Source organism: Salvelinus fontinalis, chromosome 28 (genome assembly GCF_029448725.1).
Source record: "Salvelinus fontinalis isolate EN_2023a chromosome 28, ASM2944872v1, whole genome shotgun sequence".
Lineage (NCBI taxonomy): Eukaryota > Metazoa > Chordata > Actinopteri > Salmoniformes > Salmonidae > Salvelinus > Salvelinus fontinalis.
This window is the reverse complement of record NC_074692.1, coordinates 28,158,208-28,179,353: the sequence shown is the minus strand read 5'-3', so window position 1 is coordinate 28,179,353 and position 21,146 is coordinate 28,158,208. Positions and strand designations below refer to the sequence as shown.

The window sequence follows — 21,146 nt, the reverse complement described above, 5'->3', positions numbered from 1 at the left end:
GAGAGGTGTGGTGATCACTAGATTTACATTAAGCTGTTCTGTATCCCTTTATTTATCCCCCCTTTATCTCCTCTCCTCACTTCCCCCTCTCTCTGTGCAGCTAAAGATGTGTCGGTGGGTGACCACAAGACCCTGCTACACAACACACATAAAACACCTCCACCTGGAGGCTGCTACATGCACACACATGCAGGTGGGAGGAGGTACAACCAATTTTCTGTGTGTGTGTGTGTGTGTGTGTGTATGCTTGCGTGCACCCCAAAGGCCACGTGTGCATGAGTGGGGTGAAATTGCACAAATGTGGGCTAGTTGAGAACATTTTAAATGTTATTTGAAGCTCACGGCTAGGTGTATGGAGAATATTTGGTACTGGGAGTACTCCAGAGGGATATGAGATCATAGTAAGCGCTTATCAATTTCAACTGCAGCATGAATGAGTAATAACTATTCTAATGCTCCTGGGTGAGAGAGCAACACAGAGCCACCGTGGAAAACACACACACACACCCCCTCTCGCTCTCCAATAAACACACAGGAGACAAAAAATACACAACGGAGTGGAACACATCCAGGTGACGTTCCTCAGCTGGCCCGAGGCTTAGCTTAGTATGAACTAGTCCAAAGGGCAGAACACTGGGATGCCATAACATGACAGAGTCAGGTTACACAGTGGCCAGCTCCACCAGGCAGGCTAAGCTGCTATGGGACTCACTGTAACAGAGGACTTGGACTGAGACAGGGTGGTGGGCGTTTAAGTGGGTTCATACGAGCACACACACACACACACACACACAGAAGTTGACAGAGGGAATGAGTCTCACTGTTCTCTCCTCTGGCAGTGTGTTAGTGGGCCAAAGAGAGACCAGGCACAGCCAGGGAGAGGCCATAGAGAAACCAGTGGTCTACCTGGCATGCCAAGACTACCTGGCATGATGACTCCTTGCTGTCCCCAGTACACCTGGCCGTGCTGCTGCTCCAATTTCAGCTGTTCTGCCTGCGGCTATGGAACCCTGACCTGTTCACCGGACGTGCTACCTGTCCCAGACCTGCTGTTTTCAACTCTCTAGAGACCGCAGGAGCGGTAGAGATACTCTTAATGATCGGCTATGAAAAGCCAACTGACATTTACTCCTGAGGTGCTGACTTGCTGCACCCTCGACAACTACTGTGATTATTATTATTTGACAATGCTGGTCATTTATGAACATTTGAACATCTTGGCCATGTTCTGTTATAATCTCCACCCGGCACAGCCAGAAGAGGACTGGCCACCCCTCATAGCCTGATTCCTCTCTAGGTTTCTTCCTAGGTTTTGGCCTTTCTAGGGAGTTTTTCCTAGCCACCGTGCTTCTACACCTGCATTGCTTGCTGTTTGGGGTTTTAGGCTGGGTTTCTGTACAGCACTATGAGATATCAGCTGATGTAAGAAGGGCTATATAAATACATTTGATTTGATCCCTTGTAGGATAAGCAGTAGGATTATCCTCCGGGCTGCATTCTGCACTGTTAATTTCCCGGTAATAACTCTCTCTGGTGCTCCTAACTATCCATGTGGTAATGAGGAGAGAGACGGCGACCTTGATGTGGGATTCGACCTACCTGTTCTTCTCCATCTCGTTGTGTATGGATCTGTAAACAGACAGAGGGACACAGAGGTTAGAAACTGTCCTTACAAATCGTTGCACAGTAAATTCAGCGTGCTTCAGTAAAGTGCTTTAAAGATTCCTCTCCTCTCGTTTGCCACCACTGCAGTCAGCCATGGAGTTATTACAGCGAGAGAGAGGCTTGTGTTCGGCCCAGTCTCTGCCCATTTCCCAGCAGCTCTCTGAAGGAACCCAGTAGCATGGACCCCCTTCCACCACCTGCTGCAGCAGCCTGGAGGATTTTAAGGAGGAAGCCTTCCCATGTCGCTAGCAGATTTTCACCCATCCTCCTCTCTCAGGTCACCCAACCTTGTGAACCCCGCTCTCACAAGGTTTGGCCCACAAGTTAGCAGAGGTCAGCACTCTGGTCTGGATGAGGGGATTGTGGAACATAGGGGAGCCACAAGGCTCCAGGCTTTGAAACGTCTCTGTGAACAGTTAAGAGTCTCTTTCCACACCCTAAGAACAGAGTAATGGTTGACATAATGACCTGCACAAGATCCAACAAGAACAAGTTCCTGTCGTATCCAAGGCCCCTTGCCCTCCTTAGAACAGCCCATGCAGTGTCTCACCAGCACACCCCCTGCTGCTACAGAAGACTCTGTGCAGCTTGTAGACAGAAAGCCTTCACCCTGCCCACTAGTCTTTGGTCCCTTCATGCTCACTCAGGTTTTTGATCAGAGCCTGTGGGGGGGGGGCTCCAACACTCAGCCTGTGCCAGAGAATTTAATCAGCCAAGTTGTTAGTGAGCAGGACCTTTCACCTGAAAGACATCAGTGGCAACCACACCACCATTTAGACAACTTAGCCGTAATCTTGTCCACCAGCCCCTCCCAATTTCTCTCCTGAAATTCTGTGGTCCCCAAGAACACCCCTATGAACTTCCTCCCTACCCAACTGTAGCTCCCCAGGAAGAGTATGAAATCAGAGTATGCATCAACGCTGGGACCGATAGAAGCTGTTTTTCAATCTCAAGGCCATCAGACTGTTAAATTAGCCATCACTAGCCGGCTACCACCCGGTTACTCGACCCTGCACCTTAGAGGCTGCTGCCCTATATACATAAAATCACTGGTCACTTTAATGTTTACATACTGCCTTACTCATTTCATATGTATATACTGTATTCTATTCTACTGTATTTTAATCAATGCCACTCCAACATTGCTCATTCTAATATTTATATATTTCTTAACTCCATTATTTTCCTTTAGATTTGTGTGTATTGTAGTGAAATGATATTACTGCATATATAGATATTACTGCCCTGTTGGACCTAGGAACATAAGCATTTCGCTACACCCGCAATAACATCTGTTAAATATGTGTATGTGACCAATAAAATGTGATTCTCTGGCCCATCTCCCCATAAATCAGACCCTCACTCTTCTCCCAGTTCACCTTAGCTGATACCGCCCCCTCAGAGAGCAAGCGAAAGAGACGGTGAGAAGGCGGTGGGATGGATATGAGAGACAGAGAGAGAGAGCGAGAGAAAGCGATGGTCATATAGATAGACAGAGATGATTTAAAGGCTTCCTGCATTGCAGTGTACTGCACCGTTTACCAGCAGCCTAGAGTCCTACCAGCTCTACCAACAAGAGCACACAGACACACAGATTTCTCTCTAGCTCCACACAGCGCCAGGAAGCCGGTCAAGTGTCTTTTTTTGAAATAATCTGCAGAGCAGGGTTGCGGTCAATTCGGGATTCCTGAATTGAAAACAATGAATTTGAATTGACCACACCCCACATGAAGCAGAATTTGAATAGAAAAATAACAATTCAACCGAGACGTGAAACATGAGTCTCATTAATTTGACAAATATTTTATTACATTTTTCTTTGTCATGAGATGTTAGGTTGTTCCCTTCCATTCTGTAGTGTTTGATCTTATCCATTTCTGGGAAATGTATATATTTTTGTTATTTTTTTATTTTTTAATCTTTAAGGGAATTATAAATTATTAAAGACAACTCACAACATGATCCTATAATATTTCCAGACCACTGAAATTATTTAAAATTATTTTAGGAGTCCGTTTTCAACCTTATGCTACATGGTATTGGTAACCATACATGTCAAAATAACATGTTCTATGATGATGTTTAGAATCATTAATTCAGATTTCATTTAATTTTAATTATACTTCCTTTATTTTAAATTAAATTCAGATTCTGCTTCCTGTGGGCGTGGCCAATTCAAATCGAGTTCAAGAATTTAAAAGCAATTCGCAACTCAATTCTGAATTGCTCCATTGAGTGTATTTTGCTCAATTATTAGGATAGTACTCTTTCATACTTTTGTCTACTGTAAATACATTTTTATTCTGTTGTTGCCAGCGATATTCATAAAAACACTGAAATAAAAAATATATTTTCCCACTTTTTAAAATGTATTTAGAATATTTAAGTGAACCCCCTGCAGTACCTGGTTGCGGACCCAGGTTGAATACCCCTGCTAGGGATTTTAAAAAGTGAACCGTTAGTCTGTTAGCTGCAGAAAATAAAACCTTGTCCTGTCATGTTTATCAGTTTATAGGTTAATTTGCATAATTATGTGGAATAAAATTGGTGTCAGAATTTAACAAATCGTGTCAGTCATAAAACTGGAACAGTGTCTTGGTTGACTGGAATTATTATTTTGCCAAAAATAGTAGCTAATGTACAGTGAGTTTAGGGTTAGAAAGTAGCTTTCTTGCATCAACTAAAGGCTGTCTCTAGTCAGAGTTAGCCGTGCGCAAGAGCGGAGACTTGTTTCTAGGCAACTCACAGACAGGCTGCAGGGAGCAATAGGAGTCTAGAGAAAGGAGCAGCATGAAGCAGCTAACAACAACAGCTAAACTATCAATCAAAAAACCTTTACAGTATTTCTCTCCTGTTCTATTGGTTTTCATATCAACTTCCTTTCGTTGTCCAGAAGTCAAAAGCACAATCCTAGTAATATCAGCAACCCATCCTAGTTGTTGCATATTTCAGGGATGCAAACTGGTGAGGGCCCAAAAAGGTGACAAAAATCCCTGTTAGGGGGAAATGCAGGTTTTAACTAATTAAACAACAAAGAATATGATCTACATGATCAGTCTCTATGTGTAAAATAAAAAGTGGTTCATGTGAACCTGACTCACGGCTAAAAAATGTAAGGAAAGCAATCCAATATTATTTGTTGCCTAGACAATACAATAATATTGCAGCTAGCCATGACAGCCTTTATAATAGAATGCTTGTGACCACACAAACAAATATTGTACTTGGTAAAAAAACATCTTAAAGTAGAAATTGTTTCATTCTAAGACATATTTTTGCTCTATTATAGTGGCTACTATATTAGACATCAATCAAGAGCACAAGGCTACATGTGTGCAAAAATAACGTTCACTGAGTACATTTTTTAATAATCCCCCTCACTCACACAAAGGTGTTACTGTCAAGTTCAACACAACAAAAGCAATATCTGTGGGCTACACTGCACGTTACTACATTGCACACTTTCTACCTGTGGACATCTGTTCTAAAATGTGCCAGCAGAGCATGATACCCTTCGTTGGCATAATTGATCTCTTTCAGGCAGAGAGTACACCTGGCATACCCCTTTTTATCCACTGTATTGAAAGAGGGAAAGTGTGTGGCATTTTTTTCACCTCTACTGGCATCCAGCATAAGCCAGGCCCAGCTCCAGCTACACTTGATCCATGAATCCACTTGTTTAACAAGCAAAGCCTCATTTTCACCTAATTCTCTCATTCTGAAAATTAACCACATACTGTATAGAAAAAACAAAATTTCACAGATAGTAGTTAACCAGCTAACGAACTAACATTTCACACAGATTGCCAGTGTCCAGTAAGCAACTAACGCGGTATAACTTGAGGAACGGTTGTGCCGAAAAGCTCCCCCCTGACAGAATCCACCCCTTCACGTGAACGCACTCAATTCTTCATTGCTGCGACTTGCTTGCTAGTTGAGATTTCTTATCATGTTAGGCTGCGGTTCATTTAATTTTCTATGTAATTTTTATCGCAGGGGAGGCACTAGTAATGTCTGCAGTTTTTGGTTTGGCTATTTGTTTCAAGTGCATTAGTCTATAAATAAATCTATTTTCCAAAATTCATCATCTCTCTCATGTCTTAGACTAGTAGTTGTTCTGAAATTGTTATTGCTTGCCTACATTTTACTCCCTCTGTTTAATATAACACACATACATTAATTATTCATTTAGGTTGCCTATCCTGATGTGAAGTTTGTTCTATAGAAAGTATTTGACTCTGATGTGTGCCACAAAGTATTTGACTGTAGCCACAAAATTAAGGAAATTAGAAGGGGGGGTGATTTCAGCAAGGCCATTTTCTTGCCTGCCAAAATGCTCCCCCCCATTCTATCTTGGGACTGCAAGGCCTGGCACACTTCAGAATCATTTTTGGTGCCCTATCATGCCCTCTGATATGTGCCACAGAATATATTAGACTCGAGTCACAAAAGGAAGTGGTTATTTCCGCAATAGGTTCAGAGCCCATTGTGCTTTTCCCTCTTAAGGCTTTTGATACATTTCTTTACACTTTTTCTGTTTTCGTTTTTAAGAATGTAGCTACAGTAGTAATAATAAAATAAGAACAATAATATATCTAAAATTTGTACTCTGGGCAAAAAATAAAGTTAAAATATATAAGTCGGGCCTCCCGGGTGGCGCAGTGGTCTAGGGCACTGCATGGCAGTGCTAACTGCGCCACCAGAGTCTCTGGGTTCGCCCCCAGGCTCTGTCGCAGCCAGCCGCGACCGGGAGGTCCGTGGGGCGACGCACAATTGGGCCAGCGTCGTCCGGGTTAGGGAGGGTTTGGCCGGTAGGGATTTCCTTGTCTCATCGTGCTCCAGCGACTCCTGTGGCGGGCTGGGCGCAGTGCGCGCTAACCAAGGGGGCCAGGTGCACGGTGTTTCCTCCGACACATTGGTGCGGCTGGCTTCCGGGTTGGAGGTGCGCTCTGTTAAAGAAGCAGTGCGGCTTGGTTGGGTTGTGCTTCGGAGGACGCATGGCTTTCGACCTTCGTCTCTCCCGAGCCCGTACGGGAGTTGTAGCGATGAGACAAGATAGTAATTACTAGCGATTGGATACCACGAAAATTGGGGAGAAAAGGGGATAAATATATAATATATATATATCAACATGAGTGCATATCCATAATCACAGTAACCTGTTATAATAGAAAAAAAAAGTATAATAATATAATAAACAAAACTACGACTGAATGTGCTGCATGAAGAATCCCCTCCCCAATAGGTCCCTTCGCCCTCAATAGGACACACCCAGCACCTCCACCATCCCCATCAACCTCCCCCAACCCCTCATCCACAAAACACAATGTTAATAGAAATTAAAATTAAAAAAGAATATATACACATATTCACAGGACACTTCTCTTTTCTCTTTTCCTACATCAGATACGCAGGTGTCATTTTCACCTGGATGACAGCACATAAATCAGCAAGACGGAGATGCTCTTCATCCGAGGGAATGACTGCCCATAACCCGAGGTGATCACGTCATTTACATTCCAGCCCTTGTCAGCTCCAGATATGACTACTTCAACTCACACCCTACTGGAATCCCTGCATTCTCAGATTCCCCTCTGTTATTAATCTCTATATTGTAGTCAATAAAGTGTTTCAAAATGCTGTACTTTTATTAACATATATGTTTAGATCATTCCTGAGAGAGAAGGGGTGTAATATATCCAGATCGGCGTGTGGTACCCTTCCTCACCCATGCCTACAAGATGTTACTTTTATTTTATTTCATCTTTATTTAACCAGGTAGGCCAGTTGAGAACAAGTTCTCCTTTACAACTGCAACCTGGCCAAGATAAAGCAAAGCAGTGAGATACAAACACAGAGTTACACATGGGGGCCTCACGGGTGGCGCAGTGGTCTAAGGCTGTGCCACCAGACACTCTGGGTTCGAGCCCAGGCTCTGTCGAAGCCGGCCGCGACCAGGAGGTCCATGGGGCGACGCACAATTGGCCCAGCGTCGTCCGGGTTAGGGAGGGTTTTGCCGGCAGGGATATCCTTGTCTCATCTCGCACTAGCGACTCCTGTGGCGGGCCGGGCGCAGTGCATGCTGACCAGGTTGCCAGGTGTACAGTGTTTCCTCCGACACATTGGTGCGGCTGGCTTCCGGGTTGGATGTGCGTTGTGTCAAGAAGCAGTGCGGCTAGGTTGGGTTGTGTTTCGGAGGACTCATGGCTTTCGACCTTCGCCTCTCCCGAGTACCTACGGGAGTTGCAGCAATGAGACAAGACTGTAACTACTACCAATTGGGGAGAAAGGGGGTAATTTTTTATTTAAAAAAAGAGTTACACATGGGATAAACAAACAAACAGTCAATAACACAATAGAAAAATCTATATACAGTGTGTGCAAATGTAGTAAGATTAGGGAGGTAAGGCAATAAATAGGCCACAGTGGCAAAATAATTACAATTAAACACTGGAGTGATAGATGTGCAGAAGAATGTGCAAGTAGAGATACTGGGGTGCAAAGGAGCAAAAAAATAAATAACAATATGGGGATGAGGTAGTTGGGTGGGCTATTTACAGATGGGCTGTGTACAGGTGCAATGATCGGTAAGCTGCTCTGACAGCTGATGCTTAAAGTTAGTGAGGGAGATTAGTCTCCAGCGATTTTTGCAATTCATTCCAGTCATTGGCAGAAGAGAACTGGAAGGAGAGGCGGCCAAAGGAGGAGGTGGCTTTGGGGATGACCAGTGAAATATACCTGCTGGAGCACGTGCTACGGGTGGGTGCTGTTATGGTGACCAGTGAGCTGAGATAAGGCGGGGCTTTACAGAGCAAAGACTTATAGATGACCTGGTGTCAGTGGGTTTGGTGACGAATATGAAGCGAGGGCCAGCCAACAAGAGCATACAGGTCACAGTGGTGGGTAGTATATTGGGCTTTGGTGACAAAATGGATGGCACTGTGATAGACTACATCCAATTTGCTGAGTAGAGTGTTGGAGGCTATTTTGTAAATGACATCGCCGAAGTCAAGGATTGGTAGGATAGTCAGTTTTACGAGGGTGTTTGGCAGCATGAGTGAAGGATGCTTTGTTGCGAAATAGGAAGCCGGTTCTAGATTTAATTTTGGATTGGAGATGCTTAATGTGATTCTGGAAGGAGAGTTTACAGTCTAACCAGACACCTAGGTATTTGTCCACATATTTTAAGTCAGAATCGTCCAGAGTAGTGATGCTAGACGGGCGGGCAGTTGCGGGCAGTGATTGGTTGAAGAGCATGCATTTAGTTTTACTTGCATTTAAGAGCAGTTGAAAGCCACGGAAGGAGTGTTGTATGGCATTGAAGCTCATCTGGAGGTTTGTTAACACAGTGTCCAAAGAAGGGCCAAAAGTATACAGAAGGGTGTCTTCTTGTGGGGTCTTTGCCTTGAAAGTAAGTATGAGAGTATGTAAGTAATGCACAATTAACGAACTGAAAGTATACTGACTAAAAGGCTAAAACAGAACTGTCAAATTATATTATAGCTGTGTCGTTGTATACTTGCAAATTAGAATCTTAAATTTAACATAATTTGTTGGGGAAAACTGAAATGCCCATCAAATTTTTTTCCCTAGTTTGCTGAATGTGTGGTAAAGGAGTCGTCGATTGTCTTTTCAAATACGGACAAAGATGTTAACATCATGAGAGAAGAAATAGCAGTCACTCTCCTCCAAAACACTGGTATGTTCAATTTCTAATTTAATATAACTGTAGATATGGTTATCTTTGATCCAACTTCTGACTAGATGGCCACTAAAACAAATATTTAAATAATTCTGTTACAAGAAAGCTATACTATTCCCTTGTTCCCTATTCGCAGGGAGGTGGACAATAATGAGGAAGACACTAACTGGGTAATTGCTTGTTCATTTCTAAAAAGGCACATTTTTAGGAATACAAATTTGTATAAGCAGTAATATTTCTAGAGGTAGTATCATCCGCTTGTCTGATAATTAAATAATTGTAATTCAAGAAAATGTATTTAATGTTTTAAATATATTAACATTTTTCATCATAAATTTCAGATTGGTTGTGACCGCTGCCCACGATGGTTCCACCAGTCCTGTATGAAAACCATTCCATCATTGGAGGATTATGTCTGCGCTGCCTGTCAGGATTAGGTTAGGTTTGAGCTCCAGGCGACGGTAACACCTGGAAAGCTTTCCATAAAAAGTGGACTAAATGTTCAGTCGAGCTTTTGCAGCTTCCAATATTTGTTTATGTTATTTATTGTATTTTTATATTTGATTTGTCATTTTATATCTTATTATGCAAAGATCGAAATTTGTATTTCTTATTTAATGTTTGTTAAACTTAAATTTCTGTGATGTTATTGTGTGACAATATTTATGTATTATCATTATTTTCTTAAACTTTACAAAATGTTAATGTTTCTTTATACAAAAATGTTGCTTTCTGTGGCACACACTACTGGTCCATATGAGCTACCAAAATGATTCTGAAGTGAGCCAGGCCTTGCAGTCCCAAGATAGAAGGGGGAGTAGAATTTCAGCAAGCAAGAAAATGGCCTTGCCGAAATCCCCTTCTAATTTCCTTAATTTTGTCACTAGATTCAAATACTTTCTATAGAACAAACTTCACTCAGGATAGGCAACCGCAATTTATAATTCATGTATGTGTGTTATATTAAAAACCTCTTAGGGATATTGGGCAGCATGTTCACTTTTGATGAATAGCGTGCCCAGAGTGAACTGCCTCCTACTCTGTCCCAGATGCTAATATATGCATAGTGTTATTACTATTGGATAGAAAACACTCTGAAGTTTCTAAAACGGTTTGAATGATGTCTGTGAGTATAACAGAACTCATATGGCATGCAAAAACCAGAGACAAAATCCGAACAGGAAGTGGGAATTCTGAGGCTGGTCGATTTTCAACTCATCTCCTATTGAAATCCAAGTGGAATATGGATCTGTTTGCACTTCCTACGGCTTCCACTAGATGTCAACAGTCTGTAGAACGTTGAATGAAGCGTCTACTGTGATGTTGAGCCGGATGGGAGCTGTTTGAGTCAGTGGTCTGGCAGAGAGCCAGGTCCTGGTCACGCGCATTCCACGTGATATCGACTTGCGTTCCATTACTTCTATAGACACAAAGGAATTCTCCAGTTGGAACGTTATTGAATATTTATGATAACAACATCCTGAAGATTGATTCTATACTTAGTTTGACAAGTTTATTCGACCTGTAATATAACTTTTTTAAGTTTTCGTCCGAAGTTCGCCTGGACCTACACGAGCGTTTGGATATGTGTACTAAACGTGCTAACAAAAGTAGCTACTTGGACATAATGGACATTATCGAACAAAACAACCATTTATTGTGGAACTAGGATTCCTGGGAGTGCATTCTGATGAAGATCAAAGGTAAGGGAATATTTATAATGTAATTTCGTATTTCTGTTGACTCCAACATGGTGGAGAAATGTTGTTTCTATCTGAGCGCCGTCTCAGATTATTGCATGGTTTACTTTATCCGTAAAGTTTTTTTGAAATCTGACACAGCGGTTGCATTAAGAACAAGTGTATCTTTAATTCTATGTAAAACATGTATCTTTCATCAAAGTTTATGATGAGAATTTCTGTTATTTGATGTGGCTCTCTGCAATTTCTCCAGATATTTTGGAGGCATTTCTGAACATGGCGCCAATTTTAAACTGAGATTTTTGGATATAAATTTGCACATTATCGAACAAAACATACATGTATTGTGTAACATGATGTCCTATGAGTGTCATCTCATGAAGATCCTCAAAGGTTAGTGATTAATTTTCTCTCTATTTCTGCTTTTTGTGACTCCTATCATTGGCTGGGAAAATGGCTGTGTGTTTTTTGGACTTGGCGGTGATCTAACAATCATATGTTGTGTTTTTGATGTAAAGCATGTTTTTTTTAATGTTTTTTTATAATTTTTTTTTTTTTTTTATAAATCGGACACGATGGGTAGATTAACCTCTCTGTGCTACGGATCCCTTTAGCGGGATCATTTTCCTAAACAACCGCTGAATTGCAGGGCGCAAAATATTACTAAAAATATTTATAATCATGCAATCACAAGTGAAATATACCAAAACACAGCTTAGCTTGTTGTTAATCCACCTATCGTGTCAGATTTTGAAAATATGCTTTACAGCGAAAGAAATCCAAGCTTTTGTGAGTGTATCAATCAATGCTAGAACAGCTAGCCCCAAATTAGCATGGTCACGAAAGTCAGAAAAGCAATAAAATTAATCGCTTACCTTTGATAATCTTCAGATGTTTGCACTCACAAGACTCCCAGTTACACAATAAATGTTATTTTTGTTCGATAAATATTACTTTTATAACAAAAAAACGCCATCTGGGTTGCGCGTTATGTTCAGAAAACTACAGCCTCGTTCCGTTCGACGAAAATTCCAAAAAGTTTACGTAATGTTTTTTATAATCAATCCTCAGGTTGTTTTTAACATTCATAATCGATAATATTTCAACCGGACCGTAACCTATTCAATAAAAGAGAGAAAGAAAATGGAGAGCTACCCCTCTCGTGCGCAGGAACTAATCAAAGGACACCTGACTAGTTTTGAAAAATCTTGCTCATTTTTCAAAATAAAAGCCTGAAACTATGTCTAAAGCCTGGTCACAGCCTGAGGAAGCCATTGGAAAATGAATCTGGTTGATACCCCTTTAAATGGAAGAAAGACGGGAAATCACTTCCGGGTTAGATTTCTTCAGGTTTTCGCCTGCAAAATCTGTTTTCTTATACTCACAGACAATATTTTGACAGTTTGAAACTTTGGAGTGTTTTCTATCCTAATCTGTAAATTATATGCATATTCTACGATCTGGACCTGAGAAATAGTCAGTTTACCTTGGGAACGTTATCTAGAAAATAAAAATAAATCTGACCCCTAGCTTTAAGAATTTAAACATCTGGTTATCTTTCATTTGCTGTATTGGACTTGTTAATGTGTGAAAGTTACATATTTCCCAAAAAATATTTTTGAATTTCCCGCGCTGCCTTTTCAGCGGAATGTTGTCGAGGGGTTCTGCTAGCGGAACGTGTGTCCTAGAAAGGTTAAACATCGAAGAGGGAGTAGAAATTAGGCAAACAATAAATATTTCAGAACAACTACAAGTCGAATAAGACATGGGAGAGATGACGAATTTTGGCAGAGATTTATTTAGACTAATAAACTTGAAACAAATAGCCAAACCGAAAACTGCAGACATTAGTGCCTCCCCCGCTATCAAACCGACATAAAAAAAATAAAACGCAGCCGAACGTGAACAGAAATCTCAAAGGCAAGCAACTCGCAGCAACAAAGAATTGAATGTGTGTGTGTTCACGTGAAGCGGGGGAATTCTTTAAGGGGGAGCTTTTCGGCACAACAACGGCAAGCAGTTGTATACCTGTTAATACTGTAATGAAACAGGAGGGAGCAGGTCTCGAACCCTTGACCTTCTATCCCGAGGTCCGGCGCGCTATCGACTGTGCCGCAAAAGCATGCTCGTGCGGCAGAGTCGATTTCCGCGGTTATAAACCCAGGGTCGTTACACTACTCCCTCCTTTCAAAGAGCGCGTCCTCGCTCTCACCGGCCAAGCACACGCACGGTCGTGGATGCAAGGTCCGATCACTTCTGACACCAATGTAATGAAACAGCAGGGAGCAGGTCTCGAACCCTCGAACTTCTAGCCCGAGGTCCGGCGCACTATCGACTGTGCCGCAAAAGCTCATCTGATGTTAGCTAGCTGTCTGACTTTATTAGACAGATCATTTTCAAACAATAAACTCAATTATTTTATCAGCTAAGTTGGCTAATGTTGCTCAACATTTCTCTGGCTAGCTAACGGATTCGATCCAGCTAACGTTACTATAGCACGATACTTGTTCCACCACATTTTCTCCCTCACCTCAAACTTTCCAAACACCAGTTGTTTTTCGGTTACAGCTCATGAGGTACGCTTCATCCCCTTCTCACCCCGTCTCCGTGGTCAGGCTTCTCACCTACCTCTTCGTTATCGTTCAGGGGACGCGCTGCTGTAAATTAACTGGCAAACTGCCTTTGCACCTTACTACTGTCTTTCCAGGGCGCACGCTGATGCTGTATCTAGCACATTGGTTGTATCTTATCTCTTCAGTCACGTGCTGCATTCTGTTATGTGAACGATTGGCTGAGCCCTGGACACAGCTAGTATTGCTCCAAACGCGCATCACTCGTTAATTTACAGCCAGCAGTGATCCGAAGCCCACCCCCCCAAACTTTTCTCATCGGATCTACACAATTCACGTACGTCACCTATTTTGCATTCAAAACGGCGAATTTTCGCGGAAAAGGTGACTAGTTTGCATTCCTTATACTTGAAAGTTTTTCTAAGTTTCTAAAGTAGACGTTCATCTCTGTCACATGAAACGGCTCGCAGAAAGTCTTTTAAAACAGTGCTTCACATTCCAGTAGTTGCATCTTCAATAATATTAGAGGATAGGTTAACTATTGTTGCATGTTTTTGTAAGGGCTTAATGAAAAATATTTGTTTCTTCCATGCCAGTGGAGGCTGCTGAGGGGAGGACGGCTCATAATAATGGCTGGAACGGAGCAAATGGAATGGTATCAAACATGTTTGATACCATTCCACCTATTCCACTCCAGCCATTACCATGAGCCCATCCTCCCCAATTAAGGTGCCAACAACCTCCTGTGTCCCATGCATATTATTTTCTGTTGGTCACATTTGACTATTTGGAGCAAATTTTACCATTTGTTAACCAGTTAATGGGGGTTGGTTAGTCGTCAACAAAATTGACTGAGATTTCCATCCCCTACACTACACATACAAGTGCTTGATGACTCCAGACAGAGAGCACCGTTCATATGACAGATTAGCACAGTACAGTAAAGCTGACTGGTCGAGAGATGACTAGGTTTGGGATATGAATACAGCTACTTGTGTAACCCATTTCCCATGTGAGGGGGGTGGGGGTAGCACAGGGGCAGGCATGCCACTGCCAGAGGATCATCTCAGTCCTTTGGACTCACTGGATCTCCAGCAAGACATTCCTGAGGTGCTCTCAGTCACTGATGCCATTACTATAGTACCTCTCCCAGGCCATATTACTGTACAGGACAGGGCCACTTCCCCCCCACTACTTTACGTGCTGCCTGGCCCGCTGTACATGGGGAGCCCATGCATTACTGTACTATCATAGAAATAGAAGGCTCAAAATGGCCAGAAACAAAGAACATTCTTCTGGAACTCGTCAGTCTATTCTTGTTCTGAGAAATGAAGGCTATTCCATGCGAGAAATTGTCAAGAAACTGAAGATCTCATACAACGGTGTGTACTACTCCCTTCACAGAACAGCGCAAACTGGCTCTAACCAGAATAGAAAGAGGAGTGGGAGGCCACGGTGCACAACTGAGCAAGAGGACAAGTACATTAGATTGTCTAGTTTGAGAAACAGACGCCTCACAAGTCCTCAACTGGCAGCTTCAATAAATAGTACCCGCAAAACACCAGTCTCAACTTCAACAGTGAAGAAGCGACACCGGAATGCTGACCTTCTAGGCAGAGTTGCAAAGAAAAAGCCATATCTCAGACTGGCCAATAAAAAAGAAAATGTTAAAATGGGCAAAAGAACACAGACACTGGACAGAAGAAGATTGGAAAAAAAAGTGTAATGGACAGACGAATCTAAGTTTGAGGTGTTCGGATCACAAAGAAGAACATTCGAGAGACGCAGAAAAAAATGAAAAGATGCTGGAGGAGTGCTTGACGCGATCTGTCAAGCATGATAGAGGCAATGTGATGGTCTGGGGGTCCTTTGGTTGTGGTAAAGTGGGAGATTTGTACAGGGTAAAAGGGATCTTGAAGGAGGAAGGCTATCACTGCATTTTGCAACGCCATGCCATACCCCGTGGACAGCACTTAACTGGAACCAATTTCCTCCTACAACAGGACAATGACCAAAAGCACAGCTCCAAACTATGCAATAACTATTTAGGGAAGAAGCAGTCAGCTGGTATTCTGTCTATAATGGAGTGGCCAGCACAGTCACTGGATCTCAACCCTATTGAGCTGTTGTGGGAGCAGCTTGACCGTATGGTACGTAAGAAGTGTCCATCAAGCCAATCCAACTTGTGGGAAGTGCTTCAGCAAGCATGGGGTGAAATCTCTTCAGATTACCTCAACAAATTGACAACTACAATCCCAAATGTCTGCAAGGCTCTAATTGCTGCAAATGGAGGATTCTTTGACGAAAGCAAGGTTTGAAAGACACAATTATTATTTCAATAAAAAAAACATTATTTATAAACTTGTCAATGTCTTGACTATATTTCCTATTTATTTTGCAACTCATTTCATGTATGTTGTCATGGAAAACAAGGACATTTCTAAGTGACCCCAAACTTTTGAACGGTAGTGTATATTATTATTTTCATACATTTTTGGGATGGAAAAAACACTTTTAGGGTAAACTTAAATGACCAAAACCAGATATAAATTATGTAGAAAATATTGGAACTGTATATTTTTTATTATTATCTTTGAGAACTAACACTCACCTAAATAAATGCTAGACAGTCGAGGAGAATTTAAAATTTCAAAAACTATGAATTTGGCAGTATTCATTTTGTTATGTTTGAGAAAAGAACACAGCATTATCCATGGCAAAATACATAAAATTGCAAGAAACTTGCTTCAAAACTGCAAAATGGTATTTCAGCTGCACGGAGAAATGTGTAAATTTGTGGGATATTGGCATAAAAATTATAAAACGTTCTCTACAGCACCATGACGGGGGCCTCTAAAAATTCTATGAAATTTAGCAGCTCCAAGAGCGCTGCCACGCCCACCACCTAAGCCACTTTTTGATCCAGAAAAAACCCTGTACTAGTAAACAGAACCTACCATGTCTATGCTATTTTTAGTAGTATACTATACTGTGTAGTTTACTGTAAACTAGACCGTGGCTGTCCTGTATGTATGTGAATGCTTTACATGCATGTACTGGTGGCTCTGTCAGCCCAAGCTGGAGAACTAAGCGACCCATCAGTCCAAACCAAATATTGTAATAACACCAGGTTCTTATTACAATGGACAGAGGCTTAGGTATAAATAGACCAGTACAACCCCTCCTTTATCCCTGTTTAGATTTAATGTCTAGTTATCTACAGTTACTGCCTCGCCCGACCACACATACAGACACCTTGACACATATAGGCCTAGGTAAGACCACTGTAGAAGGCTGTTTTCACACCTAGGTGTCTACAGTGCCTTGCGAAAGTATTCACCCCGTTGGCATTTTTCCTATTTTGTTGCCTTACAACCTGGAATTAAAATAGATTTTTTATGGGTTTGTATCATTTGATTTACACAACATGCCTATCACTTTGAAGATGCAAAATATTTTTTTTATTGTGAAGCAAACAAGAAATATTACTAAAAAACTAAACTTGAGTGTGCAAAACTGCTCCAGCTCCTTCAAGTTGGATGGGTTCCTGCTGGTGTACAGCAATCTTTAAGTCATAACACAGATTCTCAATTGGAATTAGGTCTGGGCTTTGACAAGGCCATTCCAAGACGTTTAAATGTTTCCCCTTAAACCACTTGAGTGTTGCTTTAGCAGTATGCTTAGGGTCATTGTCCTGCTGGAAAGTGAACCTCTGTCCTAGTCTCAAATCTCTGGAAGACTGAAACAGGTTTCCCTCAAGAATTTCCCTGTATTTAGCGCCATCCAGCATTCCTTCAATTCTGACCAGTTTCCCAGTCCCTGCCGATGAAAAACATCCCCACAGCATGATGCTGCTGGGATGGTGTTCTCGGGGTGATAGGTGTTGGTTTTGCGCCAAACATAGCGTTTTCCTTGATGGCTAAAAAGCTAAATTTTAGTCTCATCTGACCAGAGTACCTTCTTCCATATGTTTGGGGAGTCTCCCACATGCCCTTTGGTGAACACCAAACATGTTTGCTTATTTTTTTCTTTAAGCAATGGCTTTTTTCTGGCCACTCTTCCACAAAGCCCAGCTCTGTGGAGTGTACGGCTTAAAGTGGTCCTATGGACAGATACTCCAATATCAGCTGTGGAGCTTTGCAGCTCCTTCAGAGTTATCTTTGGTCTCTTTGTTGCCTCTCTGTTTAATGCCCTCCTTGCCTGGTCTGTGAGTTTTGGTTGGTGGCCCTCTCTTGGCAGGTTTGTTGTGGTGCCATATTCTTTCCATTTTATAATAATGGATTTAATGGTGCCCCGTGGGATGTTCAAATTTTCTGAAATTTTTCTATAACCCAACCCTGATCTGTACTTCTCCTTCACTTTGTCTCTGACCTGTTTGGAGAGCTCTTTGGTCTTCATGGTGCCACCTCTTGCTTAGTGGTGTTGCAGTCTCTGGGGCCTTTCAGAACAGGTGTATATATATACACTCAGATCATGTGACACTTAGATTGCAAACAGGTGGACTTTATTTAATTAATTATGTGACTTCTGAAGGTAATTGGTTGCACCAGATCTTATTTAGGGGCTTCATAGCAAAGGGGGTGAATACATATGCACCCACCACTTTTCTGTTTTACATTTTTTTTAAACAAGTTATTTTTTTCCCATTTCACTTCACCAATTTGGACTATTTTGTGTATGTCCATTACATAAAATCCAAATCCATTTAATTTACAGGTTGTAATGGAACAAAATAGGAAAAATGCCAAAGGGGGTGAATACTTTTGCAAGGCACTGTCAGTAAGCTGGATAACATCAGAAAGAGACAGACAGACAATTGGCCAGGCAGGGTGAGGGTGTCCTGTCCTTTCAGGAGGGACGCCCGTCAGGGTTTACTGCCTGACTGCTGCAGTTTATCCTTGGACACCTTGATCGACCTCAAAAGGCTTGGATTCCCCATTATTGTATGTAGCTACTTGCTAAACTCTGTCTGAATCGGATTAATACTTTTCCCATCTGGGTCACTGTTGGGGCTAAAACTGCACAACACAAAGGTCTTGTTCTCTGAAAAACTGATCTTGCAGTTTTAGGGTATTCCCTTGAGGGGGTTTACTCTACACAAGGACGTATAGACAGAACTAGCTCAAATGACTATACCTGCTACTGGAGTCCTTCTTGCTTTTATTTTTCCGTTTCAAGCTGTCCTTCTCTTTGCTGCTGGTGAAAGGTAACATGGAGGCATAGCCATGTTCAGCTTCTGGAAATAAATGAGCAGGATATAAATCAATCCATCACTGTAATTCACAACACAGTGCAATGAATGCACCATAGACATTCCAATGAAAACTGATGAGAGCCATACACCATAGACATTCCAATGAAAACTGATGAGAGCCATACATGTGAGATGAGGGAATACTGTATTTTTTGGCTAGGTAAGAAGTGACCTATTACTTGTATCACGTTTGTAGTTATATATCTTGAGTATAAACATAAAATCTCGATTTATGATAATTTCCCCCCTTTTCAGCCAATGATGTCATCTGAACTGGTGTAAACCCTGCTGGCTCCCCAGCCTAACCACAAAAGAGAGAAGTGAGAGGTGGGAAATCGTTTGGACAGAACATCAAGATCAAACCCATTGGCACAAGCATGAACCTTTCCCGTGTGAATGTGACAAATAATGTATTTTTCGATCAAACATGTTAATTTCTGCATGTCAGTAAAATTGCAACACTATACTTCAAAGTGTTTGTAATAGAAAATATCCCCTGCATGGTCGACTGTTTTTTCCGCTGTGCATTTGTTGTTGCTGTGAGCATATTGCTGCCAGCTGGCCCCCTTATTCGATGTACAACGCAATTATTAATTTATGTTTTTAAAATCTGGTCTACATCAATAATCAATCATTTATAATTAACCTGATAAATGGATTATGACAGGTGCACTCCCCAGCAATTCAAATAAGGCAGGGTAGCTCACTAATGATATAAAAACAATATGATACACAAAATGCAAAATATGTTAACACTGTACCTCTTTCTCTGCGATCAAGGTATTCTGCTGCTTCGATCAACATCTGCACCATTTCGATCGCCGCCATTTTCAACAATAACACTGATAAAATGACAATCAGAGTCAGATTCAGAATTTGGATAGCTAGCTACTCAACTGCTTCTGACTGTGGCTAGTCAGGGTACTTCACTTTCGGTAATGAAAATAAGCAAGAGATGGATGCAAATTCTCGACAACAAAAGTCCGTTATCGGTGTGTGTGATAGTGCTCTTGATAACTTAATTGACGAAATACTTTGTCAAATTCGCTTAGCTGATGCTGGCTCGCGGCTACAATCGCTGTTACGGGTGCAAGCAAGCTACATGCTAGCTAGCTACAATGTTTTTGGAATCACGAACACAAATATTTCAGGCAGAAAGCCTTGTTCTTGAAAAAGTAAAAATGACAATCCGCAGATGGCTCTCAAAAACAAATGACGTTATAATTTATTAGCCGAACAGAAAATGTACAGCAACTCGAGCTGGCAAGAAAAACTAACGTCTACCCGGTTAACAAATTAACTTCATACAGTCTGCCTTAAATATCAAAATTAGGTACGCTTGTGATATAACCAGATAATGAAAAAATTTATGTGAGATCTATTCGAAATTTCGAACCAGCGAATATAGTTAGTTAATATAGCTATCCAACGTCAAAACAGCCTCGTCAAATTCAAATACCATAACTAACAAGCGCCTAGTTATGCTGGCCGATCACGTGTGGGTCGTCTCGAGCTGCAAAGGCTGACACAAATGTTTATAAAAAATAATAGGTCAAAAGAGAAGCTAGATAAACTACTACCTTGCAACAGTGTTTATATGAACGACAGCAGTTTTGCTGGTAAACTACTGTGTTTGCCAGAGAGCTTATGGGTGCGTTCGTAAATTGACTCTGGAGTGCCAGAGTGCGCTCTGGGCGTTCGTAAATTCAGAGCGTTACGCTCTCGGAGCGCACACTGGACACTCTGGCCAAAGAGTAGGGTTGTTCCAAGCATTCTGACCTCACAATGGCAGTCAAGCACCTAAGCTAACGTTGGCTAGCTTCTTCCAGACAAAAAAATGAGAGAACACCTCTGACCATTTTACTCGGCCTAGCAGAGCTGGTTAGGCTGTTTTCATGTTTACCATACTGTTGGTGACTTACTGTGATGCGGGCAACATTTTATTTACGCTTTTTTTCCGACGTTTACTGGCACTGGCCATTCGTTAATCCATCCGTTATTCTGCACACTCAGACAAGAGTGCTATCATTATTCTGCGCACTCAGACGAGAGTTCTCTGAAATCGGAGTAGAGTGAATTTACGAATGCGCCCTATGTGAGCTGTGATGCGATTGGGTACCCTAAATAGTAACATCAACAGGGCTGTCATGTGCAACTGGTTAACAGTTTTGCCATTTTGGCGCCATCATATCACATTAGTCTGTTGTTACAGGAAAAGAGCCACAATAGAGTCTTGTTTCTCTATTGTTGGCACC

The 21,146-nt window shown here is 41.7% G+C and overlaps 1 protein-coding gene across 5 annotated transcripts in view; it reads right to left on the bottom strand.

Annotated features, from left to right (window-relative positions):
* Positions 1 to 21,146, bottom strand: part of mxd1 (MAX dimerization protein 1) — a 30,776-nt gene extending 9,630 nt beyond the window's left edge. Inside the window, exons 1-4 of one of the 5 annotated variants that reach the window (XM_055887405.1) lie at positions 20,814 to 21,146; positions 19,653 to 19,733; positions 18,774 to 18,870; positions 1,600 to 1,629 (exon numbers count right to left, since the gene is read on the bottom strand). In XM_055887405.1, the coding sequence (XP_055743380.1) occupies positions 1,600 to 1,629; positions 18,774 to 18,870; positions 19,653 to 19,733; position 20,814 (209 nt within the window). In that variant the 5' untranslated portion in view covers positions 20,815 to 21,146. The other 4 variants (XM_055887404.1, XM_055887406.1, XM_055887407.1 and 1 more) reach the window with 4 other exon arrangements.